The sequence below is a fragment of the Panthera pardus genome, unplaced genomic scaffold, assembly GCF_024362965.1.
Source record: "Panthera pardus isolate Hobbes unplaced genomic scaffold, ASM2436296v1 HiC_scaffold_3, whole genome shotgun sequence".
In the NCBI taxonomy this organism is placed as follows: Eukaryota; Metazoa; Chordata; class Mammalia; order Carnivora; family Felidae; genus Panthera; species Panthera pardus.
In genome coordinates, this window is record NW_026526876.1 from 7,090,172 (window position 1) to 7,105,396 (window position 15,225).

A 15,225-nucleotide genomic window follows, 5' to 3' on the forward strand; every position below is an offset into this window, starting at 1 on the left:
TTGGAGCCACCGACGCTGAGCAGAGGACCAGGCACAGACCCCTGGTACACTTCTCCACCAAGGTAGGAGTCGTGCGAAACTCGCGTGTGCACAATGTGAGCACGTGTGAATGGGGTCATTCGTCCTATAGTTGTTGTAAGTAAAGACCCCTTATCATGAGTGGGGAGGGGTCTGAGCATTACTAAGCAAAGAGAGAAAGAAATCCTTCACCATAAATCCTTCCTTTTTTTTTAATATTTATTTTTGAAAGAGACAGAGTGGGAGTGGCAGGATGCAGAGAGAGAGGGAGACACAGAATCTGAAGCCAAATCCAGGCTCTGAGCCGTCAGCACAAAGCCCGACACGGGGCTCGAACTCACCATGAGATCGTGACCTGAGCCACAGTCAGATGCTTAACTGACTGAGCCACCCAGGCGCCCCTCAAATCCTTCCTTCCGTCTTCCAAAGTGCCTTCCAAAATTATTTCAAAATGCTACCAGCCACTTTCTTAAACCAAAAGGACACGAGTCTGTGGGTATTTAGAATACTAGTGGCTTTGTAAAATACCTTGTGATTTTTATCACATACAGTTCGGGGACACAGAACTTTGAGACTTTTTTTTTTTTTTAAGTTTATCTATTTGAGAGGGAGGGAGACAGAGGGAGAATCCCAAGGAGGCTCTGAGCTGTTGGCACAGAACCCGACACAGGGCTCGATCTCATAAACCGTGATATCATGACCTGAGCCGAAATCAAGAGTCGGATGCTCGACCGACTGAGCCCCCCGGGCGCCTCTAGGCTTCTGTTTTTAAGGCACGGTGTTTGTACAACCCTTGGTCATCTCATACAGGGCTCTGCTCACATCAGCACCAGGTTCTAACCAGCCGATCTAAGTGGGAGGGAAGACTGGAAACAAGTCTTCCCCTGCTAGACGCCAGAAGATCCAAGAACTCAACCGAAAGACCCTCGGAAACCCAAAGATCGCCATGTTTAACAGAAAGGAGGCTGTGCTGATGTGGGGTGGGGGGGGGGTCCATACCTGAAGGGAGCTTCCTTGCGGAATCGCTCCCAGAACTGCTGCTGTTCAATGTCAAAGGCTGAGCACCTCTGACGGAGGGCGGCCACCTCGTTCGCCTGCAGCGGGGCCACCTGCTGCCTCACAGCGATGGCTATCTTCTTGACATTGTCCCACTGCTCAGGCAGCTCCTGCGAAGACGACCGCAGTCCGGTCAGACCCACGCTCTGCCCCCCCCCCCCCCATCGCCCGCAGGCCTGAAGCTGGACAGGTGCCCAGACGTCTTCATCAACGCTAGGATGCCACACTGCGATGTCACGGCACGGCGTGCCCGTCCCCTACAGTTCTGACCCATCTCCGTGGTCGCCTGTTTGCCTGGCTGTCATCTCCTTCTTACTCTGGCATATCCTTCCTGCCCTCAGCCTCTGACCCAGGAACCTGTGCCCTTTTTCTGTATTGCCTCAGAGTACTGCTTGACTGTTTTCTTTCAGGCCCCACATCCCCTTAAGGTCATCTTAACACTTCTCAGACTTGCTTTCCTTTCTCCGAATCAAAACTTTCAGTCATCCCTAAAAAAGAAGACACAAAACAAAACGAAACCACCAAAGCCCTTCACCCACACCAACTGTCCCATCTATCGCCGACATTGTGCCGTTTCGTATTTACGGAGTTTCCGGAAGGCACTAGAGAGCGCGCAGCCATTACACGGACGGCTCCAGATCGCGAGCCTTGGGTCCTCACCCAGCCCCGTTTCTCATTCACCTCGCCCCAACCTCACCCCACTCTGCGGTCCAGAAGCTTTCCCTCTGTTTCTTTTATTCAGGAAACAAACTGTGCACTGACCTCCAGCTGCTTAAACACCGTTTCTGGCAATTCTTGTTCATAGGTCTTTAGCAGCTCAATAGTGTGCTTCAAGGGCTCGAACATCTCATCAGTGCTGTTCTGCCGCTCTTTCAGAGCCATAAGGTGCCCCATAATCTCCACCAATCCTTTGAAATCTCCTTTTTCAACTTTCTTGAGCATGCCGCTCTCGGTATTTCTTATAAACACTTCCAGGTCGGCCAAGCTAAGCAAAACAAACAGAATGTGAAGAAGCCTTCCCCTCCCACGCCTCAAAAGGAAGGTTGATTTATTTCCCCGACAGGAACAGCCATCATTGCCAAACACTTTCCATGTGCCTAGCACTGTGCATACACCAGACCCTGACGGTGACAATGCGGTCCTCTTCGGAAGGGTCACGGTCGTGTTTTCACAGCTGTGAAAGACAGAGACCGGGACCTCCGCGCCGGAGGAGAGAGGACACGTTAGTGGGGCAACTGGTGAAATGGGAAGGCGGCCTGTACATCAGAAACTAGTTCTACGCCAACATCAACTTTCTGGTTTTGATAACTACATTATGATTAGGGAAGATGACATCATTTGAGAAAGCTCAGGGAAGGTACACGTGAGCTCTGTACGGTTTTGGCAATTTTTTTTTTTTTTTTAAGTCTGACATATTTCAAGGTGAAATTTAGGAAAAAAAATTTCAAAACACTGGGAAAAAAAATATCATGGCCTCGAAAGTCATACCACACTTGGGTTTGATTTGGACACTCATTAGATATGTAACCATGGCCAAGTCATTTAACATCTCTGGGCCTCAGTTTCCTCACCTATATGATTGGAAAAACTCACTGGTTATGGTGGGAGTTAAGTGAGATTCAGTCTTTATTTCAAAAATATTTATTGAGCATCTATTACATAGAATGAGATAGATCAATGTATCAAATATTTGAGCCCAACCATGGCTCCAGTTTCTGGGGACAGAATGATAAATGAGAGAGGGGCGCCTGGGTAGCTCAGTCGGTTAAGCAGCTGACTTCAGCTCAGGTCATGATCTCACGGTTCACGGGTTCGAGCCCTGCATGGGGCTCTATGCTGACAGCTCGGAGCCTGGAGCCTGCTTCGGATTCTGTGTCTTCCTCTCTCTGCCCCTCCTCCACTTGTGCTCAGTCTCTCAAAGGTGAATAAATGTTAAAAAAAAAAAAAACATTAAAAAAAAAGAATGATAAATAAGGGAAACGAAGGCTCTGACTTTATAAAGCATACATTCTCATGGGAAAAATAGGAAACAAATCAATGAAATAAATTGTATAGTTTCACATGGCTTTGAGAGCTATAAGGGGACAGAGACTAAGGAGAGTCCAACTTTCTATGGAGTGGTCAGTGAAGGCCTTTCTACAGAGGTGCTATTTGAGCAGAAATGGAAATTGTGTGAAGGAGTAAGCCACAGAAAGAAACGGGAGAAGAGCTTTTAAGTACAGGGAACAGCATGAGTCAAGGCACCGAGGCTGGATTCAGTCTGACATATCTGAAGGAAAGGAGAAAGGTCAGCGGGCAGAAACAGAAGAGGAATCGGGGAATCAGGGAGGAGGCGTGAGGGAATCAACAGGGGTCAGACGCTGCAGGGCCTTGTTCGCCAGGGCGGGGAGTCCAGATTTCATCATAAGCACGAGAAATCTGAGTTGGAGAAGTATGTTTTCAAAAAAAAAATTTTTTTTAATGTTTTATTTTTGAGACAAGGAGAGACAGAGCATGAGCAGGGGAGGGGCAGAGAGAGAGAGGGAGACACAGAATCCGAAGAAGGCTCCAGGCTCCAGGCTCCGAGCTGTCAGCACAGAGCCCAACGCAGAGCTCGAACCCACGAACCGTGATATCATTCATGACCTGAGCCGAAGTCGGACGCTCAACCAACTGAGCCACCCAGGCCCCGGAGAAGTAGATTTTCAAAAGACCTGTAGCTGGAGGAGAACAAGTTGTAGCCGGAGGTGGTGATGGTGGCATTGGATTTGGAGAGACAGGAATGGAAGCCAGGAGGGCATTTTGGGGCTCTAATGGTTGTGACAGAAGATGATGATGATGTTGACTTTGGCCTGGAAGGTGGACTGGAGCGGTGGTCAGGTTCAAGGTAATTTCACACGGAGATGCCATCTCCACTGATGGATTGGAGGGGAGACACGAGGGGATGAGAGAAATCAGTAACAACTCCTGGAGATGGGGTCAATGGTGATGACATGTATAGATTTGGGGAAGAACTGGCGAAGACTGGGTTTTTTTCAGACGGAGAAGGTGGAGGAGGAGTAAGTCTTAAACGTATTGTGTGTGAGATGCCTCACAGACACTGGACACCTAGGGGGGATATCTGTGGGTCAGTTGCCTGGAAGTCTTGAGTTCCGGAGAAGCTGAGGCTGAAAATATAAATTGGGTAGTTATCGGCACACAGGTGCATTTACAGGGACGGGTTAGGTATCATCTGGAATAAGAATGTAGATAGAGTTCAGGATTGAGATTCCGGAAATGCTAACATCTTGATGCCTGGAAGAGGAGATGAGCCCAGCCAAAGAGACCAAGAGGGCACGGCCAGTGAGACCGAAGAAAAATAATAAAAGTGAGGTATCCCGAAAGCTGCACGAAGAAGCTCTTTGGGAAAGACAGAATAATCAGCTAGGCCAAACCCTGCTGATGGGTACGAGTCAGATGAAGGTGGTCGTCGCCACAGGATTCGGCCATATGGCCGTCACTGGTGATCTTGACAAGAGTGGTTTCGGTGGAGCAGTCCAGGAAAGCCCTGACTGCCGAGTAAGCGGGAGAGGAAGTTGGAGACAACTGTACGATGCGTGCAATAATATGGATAAATAACCCCTCCGCCCAAACCATGAAAATGCGTCACTAAAGTGGCAAGAAATCAAGGAATCTCTGGAGGCTGAAGGTGTAGTGAAAGCAAGCACTAAGTAAGGCTCCCAGCGGTCTTTCCTGTGATGGTTTCTACTCAACACTGGAGACCTTGAGCTGCTATTCTGATTGCTTTGTGGGATGTGGGGACCTGGTGATTCAGCCTGGGGCCCCCACGAGGTGAGGAGGCTGGTAGGAAGCCGCATGTGAAATCGCGACACCGTAAGGGCGTATGAGAAACGAAACACAGAAAGGGCAAGGATGGAAGTTTCCTGCTTTCTCCTGGGCACTAAGTACACCCCTGCAAGTTGAAGTATAAGTGGTCTGGGGTTGGAAGAGCCCCTCGAAGACTGGCAGAAACAGATACAGATCTTTCCTGGAGGAATGCAATCAGATTCCAATCCTCAAAGGATGCCCGCAAATAAAATCCCAAGGAACGTGACGCTTACAATCAAAAGTCATAAAATGCACAAGGAAAAGAGTCACCAAGAGTTGGAGCCAGCAGAAGCAGTGGGATCCAACCTGCAAAGACTTCAAATACTGGAAGTCCAACTATAAAATCGCAATCTTTAACATATTTAAAAACAATAAGAAGTTCCCGTTGAAGTGTCTTGCTTAATTGTCTCTGACCCATGTAGCAGGAAAAAGTGCCTTCCTCGTAGTTTCTCAGACACCAATTCAAGACTCAGAAAAAATACCTTCATCCTTCTGAGCACAATGTATCAGTTAAGACGGAAATGCTCTCGAGGCGCCTACGTGGCTTGGTCGGAAGAGCGTGCGACTCTTGATCTCAGGGTTGGGAGTTCGAGCCCCATGTTGGGTGTAGAGATCACTTAAATAAACAAAACTTAAAAAAAGAGACAGAAATGTTCGCTGTTAGGAATCACCCTTCAGAAGCCTAAATAAGCACCTAGTCTCCATAGGTCACAGTTCCTGCCCCTGACCTCATATTTTAAGTTCTGATATAAATTCAGCATTGCCTGAACTGGCAGGAAGAGAGGCGATTTCAGAGGCTCTCCAAATATATCCAGACTCTGTGATCGCGCATGGACCTTTGCCTTCTGAGAAGTGACAAAACTTACTGAAAATTATAGGCTGTGATGGCATTACTTGGTGAAGAGAAGCATAGACAAAGCCTTTAATATGTGTTTTAGCAATTCAAAAATGATCATACTGTGCTACGCCGACAGCCGATTCCAGGAGAAAGAAGCTAATAATTGTTGGTAGGTCTTTATGTTACCCTTAATCTATGGCACAGAGAAACAAAACAGTTTTAAACTGTCAAAGCAGAAGTTGTCTTAAGATCATCTTCTAATGAACGTACTCTAAAACTGAAAAAAATTGAGGGGCACCTGGGTGGCTCAGTCAGTTCAGCATCTGACTTCAGCTCAGGTCATGATCTCGCAGTTCGTGGGTTCCAGCCCTGCATCGGGCTCTGGGCTGACGGCTTGGAGCCTGAAGCCTGCTTCAGGCCTGATTCTGTCTCCCTTTCTCTCTGCTTCTCTCCCACTGACAATCTGTCTCTCTCTCAAAAATAAACATTTCTTAAAAATTTTTTAAAAAACGGAAAAAATTGAATGAAAGAGAACCCTTGATATTTGAGCAAAGAACAAGAAAATACAAAAATGAGTAAGCAAAATTTTATAAAAATGAAACAGAAGGTCTAAAACTGGAACGTATAATTAAAATTTAAAGCTCAATGAATGGATTCAACGGGAGATTTAAACAAAGCTGAGAGAATGAGACCACTGGGTGATAAAAGTGGAGACGTTATCCAAACTGCAGTGGAGACAGAAAGCTGTAAATTATGAAATTCATTAAAACACACGGACGATGGTGACAACAAAAAAAACCCTCACGTAAGTTCAGTAAGAGCTCAGAAGAAAGCAAGAGAGAGAGAATGAGCAAGAAGCAAGCTCTGAGATCTTGGCTGAGAATTTTCTTGAATTGCTGAAAGACAATGTAAGTTCGAGAAAACCCACCAAATTCCAGGTGGCCTAGCAAGAAATCTTCAAGGTCCTTCCTACTGATACCTTTACCAAAAAGGAAATGCAGATCTTAAAATTAGCCAATTAGCTGTAGAGCAAAGACTGACTTCTACCAAACCAAACCAAACAAACCAAACCAAAAAGCAAAAATCCCCCCAAAACGCAGATGGCTGAGTACTCAGAAGTAAAAATGGCGTCTGGAACACGGTGGAATGCTGTTTTCAATAAACTCACAGGAAAGAGCTTTTATCCTAGAAATCCCTTTTCTACAAAGCCATTTTTGCCCCCAAGTAAAAGCAGGAAATACATGCATTTTCAGGCAAAGGAAGAATGAGAATTTCACCGATAGACTCAACGACCATAACTCAGGAAAGTGGTCTGTAGTGTAGAAAGATGCAACGAGCAAAAGGTATTGGTAAATATGTAGGCAGATTTAAATAAACATTGAGTGTATGAAAATGAAGCAGAATTTTGGTGGTTAAATAAATAATAGAGCATAACTGAAATCGCTGGGAAGGAGAATATAATTTGATGAATCAATAGTCGAGATCAAACTATTCTAAAGACTTCCTGTTGACTGTGAGGAGAGTACCAGTACTGACACATTTATTCCTTTTAAGGATGCTTATTAAAATAGCTATGGTAACCATAAGAACAGTAGACCTCGATCATATAACATCCAAATTAGCACAAGGAAAAAAAGAGAATTTAAAAAAAAATGTAAAATTCAACCTCAAAGGAGGCAAGAAAAAAAAAAGAATAGAAAGTATATAATAAAATGGTAGCAGAATAGATATTAATGAACAACCCCCCCCCCCAGCTAAAAGATATATATTAAGGTGAATAAAACATTCAGTTCTATGCCGATCATTAAAAAGTAATCTCTAATATAAAGGCACAGAAAGATTAAAAGTCAAAGGATACAATGAGCGACGCCAAGCTCATATCACACAGAGGAAATTGGTTTAGTTATAGTAATATAAGACAAAACAGGCTTTAATATGAGAAATATAGTTAGTAATAAAGACGATTTTAATGTGTGGCTGAAAGTTCCAATTTGCTGGAAAGATATAAAAAGTCAAGCTGTGTATGCTCATATAACACAACCTTAAAATATATGAAGCAAAAAGTGACAGAATTCCAAGGCGAAATTGACAATCTGCCATCAAAGTGGAATATAACTAAATAGAAGAGGCCACATCCAAGAGGGTAGGAAGGGCAGAGACATGGTCAGAACTACATGGACTTTCCAGACTGTCCACAGGAGGGAGGAAACTGAGGGCACAGTGAAGGGAGAGAAACACACACTCCACCCCCCACCAGAGAGCCCACATGGAGACGATTAATCCTCGTAACATTAGGCTTTGAAAACCAGAGGGCTTAAATTTTGTGAGTTCTTACAACTAGTGGAACTTGAAACCTGGACTTTTACAAAGTCAGTGGGCTTGGCTCTGGGAGGGCGGGGAGGCCAAGGGGAAACTGAGTACCTAGCCTTAAAGAGACAGCACAACAAAAAGCCCAAGGAGATGCAGCAGAGAAGCAGCACTTTGAAAGGTGCCTGGGGGATATAGGAGGCAGAGTTACTTACTAATGTTACAGCCTGTCCCAGAGACACAGAAATAGCTGGGGAACTCCTCCAGGAACCAAGAAACTGGCAGGTGCCAGTTCCTTCCCCCACCCCCCAGCATAAACTCACAGCCACGTGTGGAACTTGCTACCCAACTTGCTTGCGCAGCTGCCCTGCCATTCTGTTCCCACCATGTTGTGTTTGGCTACCATGCTCCCCAATACGCTCTCGGCCAGAGCCCACACAAGGCAATGCCACAGGCCTGGGAGTGTGCAAGCAGTCCATATGGTGGCCAGCACCACCCCGAAGGGACTTCTTCCCTGGAGGGGGAAAGATAGCCACCCACAGCAGTCGGCCTGTGGCCCCGGCAGTGGGCTGGAGACGGGCATCTGGTCTGACCGCAGGCCCCGCCCACCAATGAAAGATTCTCAGGGGACAACACAGGGAAGGTGCCGTGCAGTTTGGTGCTACTGCATCTCTGGCAAACGCCTGGTCCGACTCAAGTCAAGTCCAAGGCATCCTAAGACTGGCCCACTAACACCACAGGAACCAAACCCTGCCCAGAGTAAGCAAGGAGAATCACTGCAGATGACTGGACTGAAGGAAGAAGCGACTCAGCCACAACAGATGGGCACACACGTCACACATAGGACACATCCCTGAAGCACCAGGTTCTGGTGAACAGGGGACACTGCACTACCAGGAACTAGAGAACCTCTTCTTCATAAGAAGAGGGTCCTCCTTCTTCACTGTGCTACTTTCAAGTGCAGTAAACAGCTGTCTGTCCTAACACAGAGAAACAGACACAGAGTTAGATAAAATGAGGAGACAGAGGACTATGTCCCAAATGAAAGAACAGGACCAAACCACAGCAAGAGACCCAAGCAAAACTGACATAAGTAATATGTCTGATAGAGAATTTAAAGTAATAGTCATAAAGATACTCACTGGATTTGAGAAAAGAGTGGAGGATATCAGTGAGATCCTTAACAGTGCGACAAAAAGGAACTAATCAGAGATGAAGTACATGATAAATGAAATAAAAATGTGCTAAACAGAGTAAACAGCAGACAAGATGAGGTAGAAGAATAAATCAATGACCTGGAAGACAGAATAATGGAAAGTCTTCAAGTTGAGCAGGTGAGTGAAAAACAATTATGCAAAATAAGAATAGACTTAGAGACCTCAGTGATACCATCAAGCATAATTTCATGTGCATTATAGTCATCCTAGAAGGAGAAGAGAAAGAAAAGGGTGACAGAACATTTATTTGTAGACATAATAGCTGAAATTTTCCCAAATCCGGGGAAGGAAACAGAAACCCGGATCCAGAAGGCACAGAGATCCTCCAACAAAATCAGTGCAAGGAGGCCCACACTAAGACATGTAGTAATTAGGATGGCAAAAAGTAGCACTAAAGAGAGAATTTTTAAAGCAAAAAAGAGAGCAGTTACATACAAGGGAAACCCCATAAGGCTATGAGCAGATTTTTCAGCAGAAACTTTGCAAGTCAGAAGGGAGTAGAATGATATATTCAAAGTGTTGAAAGGAAAAAACCTGCAGCCAAGAATGTTCTATCCAGCAAGGCAGTCATTCAGAATAGAAGGAGAAATAAAGAGTTTCTCAAACCAACAAAGTTTAAAGGAATTCATGACCACAAACCAGCCCTACAAGAAATGTTAAAGGGGACTCTGAGTGGAAAGGAAAGACCATAAGCAAGACTAAGGAAAGTAGGAAGCACAACACAGTAAAAGTAAGTATATCTGTAAAAATCAGTCCAGGGACTCACAAAATAAAAGGATTAAAACATGACACCATATACCTAAAACAAGGAGGGGAGAGGAGTGAAGATTGGGTTCAAAATTAAGCAACCATCAACTTACCATAGTCTGTTATATGCAGACGATGTTACATAGAAGTCTAACGGTAACCACAAATCAAAAACCGGTAATAGATATGCAAAAAAAAAAATGAAGAGAAAGGACTTAATATATATCAGTAAAGATAAAGCCAACTTACAATGAGAGAAGAGAGCAAGAGAAGAAACAGAGAAGAACTACAAAAACAACCATAAAACAAGTAACAAAATGGCAATAAATACATACCTATCAATAATTGCTTTGAATGTCCACGGGCTAAATGCCAATCAAAAGACACAGGGTGACCGAAAAGAAAACAAGACCCACCTATATGCTGCCTACAGGAGACTCATTTCAGACCTAAAGACACCTAAAGACTGAAAGTGAGGGGATGGAGAAACATTTATCATACAAATGAATGTGGAAAGAAAGCCAGGTTAGCAATTACTGTATTAGACAAAATAGATATTAAAACAAAGATGATAACAAGAGACAAAAAAGACACTATGTAATCACTGATGGGACAATCCAATGAGATGTAACAGTTGTAAATATTTATGCACCCAACATGGAGGCACCAAAATACTTAAAACAGTTAATAGCAAACAAAGGAAATAATCGATAGTAATACAATAATAGTAGAGACCTTTAACACCCCACTTATATCAATGGACAGACCATCCCAACAGAGTATGAATGAGCAAACAGTGGCTTTGAAGGACACATGGGACCAGATGCATTAAATAGATACATTCACAACATTCCATCCTAAAACAGCAGAATATGCATTCTTTTCAAGTGCACATGGAACATTCTTCAGGATAGAGCACATATTAGGCCACAAAACACATGTCAACAAATTCAAGGAGACTGAAGTTATTCCGTGCATCTTTTCTGACCACAATGCTATGAAACTAGAAATCAATCCTAAGAAAAAAATCTGGAAAGAACACAAATTCATGGAGATTAAAGGACATGCTACTAAACAATGAATGGGTCAACCAAGATATCAAAAAGGAAATCCAAAAATCCATGGAGACAAATGAAAATAAAACAGAATGGTCCAAAATCTTTGGCATGCAGCAAAAGTGGTTCTAAGAGGGAAGTTTATAGTAATACAGGCCAAACTTAAGAAGAAAGAAAAATTTCAAATAAATAACCTTACACCTAAGGAGCTAGAATAAGAATCCACAAAACCCAAAAACAGTAGAAGGGAGGCAACAACAAAGATTAGAGAAGGAATAAATGAAATAACAACTAGAAAAGCCATAGAACACCTCAATGAAACCAGAAGCTGGTTCGTTGAAAAGATCAACACACTTGATAAACCTTTAGTCAGACTCACCAAAAGAGAGAGAGAGCGAGAGAGAGAGAGCGAGAGCGAGAGAGAGAAAGAGAGAAGAGAGAGAGAGAGAGAACTCAAACAAAATCAAATAGGAGAAATAATTGATATCACAGAAATACAGAAGATTATAGGAGATTATGAAAAATGATATACCAACAAATTGGACAACCTAGAAGAAATGCATAAATTCCTGGAAACATATAACCTCACAAAACTAAACAAGGAAGAAACAGAAAATTTAAACAAACCAATTACCGGCAATGAAATTGAATCAGTAATCAAAAAACTCCCAGAAAAACAAAAGTCCAGGACCAGATGGCTTCACAGGTGAATTCTACCAAATATTTAAAGAAGGATGAATACTTATTCTTCTCAAATTATTCCAAAAAAATAGAAGGAAAACTTCCAAATTCATTCTACAAGATCTGCATTACCCAATATCCAAACCAGAAAAGATACCACCCACACACCCACACCCACCCACACCCACACACACCCACACCCACGCTATAGGCCAATATGTATGATTAACACAGATGCAAAAATCCTCAACAAAATATTAGCAAACCAAATCCAGCAATACATTAAAAAAGTCATTTTCCACGATCGAGTGGATTCCCAGGATGCAACGGTGGTTCAATAATTGCAAATCAATCAACGTGACACATCACATTACGAGAAATAAGAACCATATGATCATTTCAAAAGAGGCAGAAAAAGCATTTAATAAAGTATGATGTCCATTCACGATCAAAACCCTCAACAAACCAGGCTTAGAGGGAATATACCTCAACATAATAAAGGCCATATATGAAAACCTCACAGCTAACATCATACTCTATGGTGAAAACCCAAGAGCTTTCACCCCAAGATCAGGAACAAGACAAGGATGTCCACTCACCACTTTTATTCAACATAGTACTGGAAGTCCTAGCCACAGCAAATGAACAAGAAAAATAAATAAAAGGTATCCAGATTAGTAGGAAGTAGTGAAACTTTCACTTCAGATGACATGACACTATATATGGGAAATCCCAAAGATGCCACCAGAAAACTACTAGAATTGATAAATGAATTCAATAAGGTCACAGGACACAAGATCAACATACACGAACCCATTGCATTTCTATACATCAATAGTGAAGCAACAGAAAGAGAAATTAAGAAAACAATCCCATTTACAATTGTACCAAAAATAATAAAATACCTAGGAATAAACTTAATCAAGGAGGTGAAAGATCTGTGTCCTATAAACTATAAAATGCGGATAAAAGAAACTGAAGATGACACGGACAAATGGAAAGGTATCACGTGGTCATGAACTGGAAGAACAAATATTGTTAAAATGCCCATACTACCCTGGGGTGCCTGGGTGGCTCAGTCAGTGAAGCTACCGACTTCGGCTCAGGTCACAATCTCACGGATTGTGGGTTTGAGCCCCGCATTGGGCTCTGTGCTGATGGCTCGGAGCCTGGAGCCTGCTTTGGATTCTGTGTCTCCCTCTCTCTCTGCCCCTCCCCTGCTCATTCTCTGTTTCTGTCTCTCAAAAATAAATAAATGTTAAAAAAAATTTTTTTAATAACAAATAAAATGCCCATACCACCCAAAGCAATCTACAGACTTAATGCAATCCCTACCAAAATACTACAGCATTTTTCACAGAACTACAACAAATAATCTTAAAATTTGTAAGGAACCCCGAAAGAATCCAAACAGCCAAAACGATCTTTAAAAAGAAAAACAAGGAAACCAATTTGACAATAAATTTCATATATTAAAAAAAAATAAAAAAAAAAAGAAAAAGAAAAACAAAGCTGGAGGCATCACAATTCTGGATTTCAAGTTATACTACAAAGCTCCAGTAATCAAAACAGTATGGTACTGGCACAAAAACAGACACATAGATCAACGGAACAGGATAGAAAGCCCAGAAACAAACCCACGATTATATGGTCAATCAATGTTCAACAAAAGAGGCAAGAATATGCAACGAGAAAAAAGTCTCTTCAACAAATGGTGCTGGGAAACCTGGACAGCTACATGCAAAAGAATGAAACTGGACCACTTTCTTACACCATACACAAAAATAAACTCAAAATAGATTCAACACTAAACGTGAGACCTGAAATCATAAAAATCCTAGAAGAGAACACAGGCAGTGATTTTTCTGACAGTGGCCTAATCACATCTTTCTAGATAAGTCTCCTGAGGCAAAGGAAACAAAAGCAAAAATAAACTATTGGACTACATCAAAACACAAACAAAGCTTCTGCACAGCATAGGAAACAATCAGTGAAACTAAAAGACAATATACTGAATGGGAAAAGATATTTGCAAAGAACATATCCAATAGAGGGTTAGTATCCAAACTATATGAATTTGTACAATTCAACACCCAAAAAAACAATAATCCAAGTAAAAATGGGCAGATGCCATGAACAGATCTCCAAAGACGACCTACAGATGGCCAACAGACACATGAAAAGATGCTCAACATCACTCATCATCAGGGAAATGCAAATCAAAACCACAATGACGTATCACCTCATAACAGTCAGAAAGGCTAAAGTCAACAACACAGGATACAACAGGTGTTGGTGAGAATATGGGGAAAGGGGAACCTTCCTGCACTGTTGGTGGGAATGCAAATTGGTGCAGCCACTCTGGAAAACGGTATGGAGGTTCCTGAAAAAGTTAAAAATAGGGGCACCTGGGTGGCTCAGTTGGTTAAGCATCCGAGTCTTTATTTTGGCCCAGGTCATGATCTCATGGTCATGAGATCAAGCCCCCACGATGGGCTCCTTGCTCAGCATGGAGCCTGCTTCAGATTCTGTCTCTCCCTCTTCTTCTGTCCCTCCCCTGCTTGCACGCTTTCTTTCTTTCAAAACTAAATTAACATTTTTTTTTTTAAAGTTAAAAATAGGGGCTTTTGGGTGGCTCAGTCAGTTAAACATCTGACTTCGGCTCAGGTCATGATCTCACAGTTCATGAGTTTCAGCCCCATGTCAGGCTCTGTGCTGACGGCTCAGAGCCTGGAGCCTGCTTCGGATTCGTGTCTCCCTCTCTCTCTGCCCCTCCCCTGCTCACATTCTGTCTCTCTCTCTCTCTCTCAAAAATAAATAAACATTTAAAAAAAATTTTAAGTTAAAAAGAGAACTGCCCTATGATCCAGTAATCACACTACTGGGTATTTACCCCCCAAATACAAAATACTAATTAGAAAGGATATATGCAGGGGCGCCTGGGTGGCGCAGTCGGTTAAGCGTCCGACTTCAGCCAGGTCACGATCTCGCGGTCTGTGAGTTCGAGCCCCGCGTCAGGCTCTGGGCTGATGGCTCAGAGCCTGGAGCCTGTTTCTGATTCTGTGTCTCCCTCTCTCTCTGCCCCTCCTCCGTTCATGCTCTGTCTCTCTCTGTCCCAAAAAAAAAAAAAATGTAGAAAGGATATATGCAGCTGTATGTTTACAGCAGCACTATTTATAAGAGCCAAACTATGGAATCAGCCCAAGTGTCCATCAACTGATGAATGGATAAAGAAGAGGTGAGATAGATACACACACACACACACACACACACACACACACACACACACACTGGAATATTATTCAGCTATGAAAAGAATGAAATCTTGCCATTTGCAACAACACAGAGGAAGCTAGAGAGTATAAGGCTAAGCGAAACAGGTCAGAGAATGACAAATACCATATAACTTTGCTTGTATGTGAAATTTAAGAAACGAAACAAACTAAAGGAAAAGGACACA

At 43.0% G+C, this 15,225-nt stretch overlaps 1 protein-coding gene across 1 annotated transcript in view; it reads right to left on the reverse strand.

Annotated features, from left to right (window-relative positions):
* Positions 1-15,225, reverse strand: part of DNAH9 (dynein axonemal heavy chain 9) — a 333,637-nt gene that overhangs the window by 256,593 nt on the left and 61,819 nt on the right. Inside the window, 2 exon segments of the mRNA XM_053893249.1 lie at positions 1,018-1,184; positions 1,837-2,059. Coding sequence (XP_053749224.1) covers positions 1,018-1,184; positions 1,837-2,059 — 390 coding nt within the window.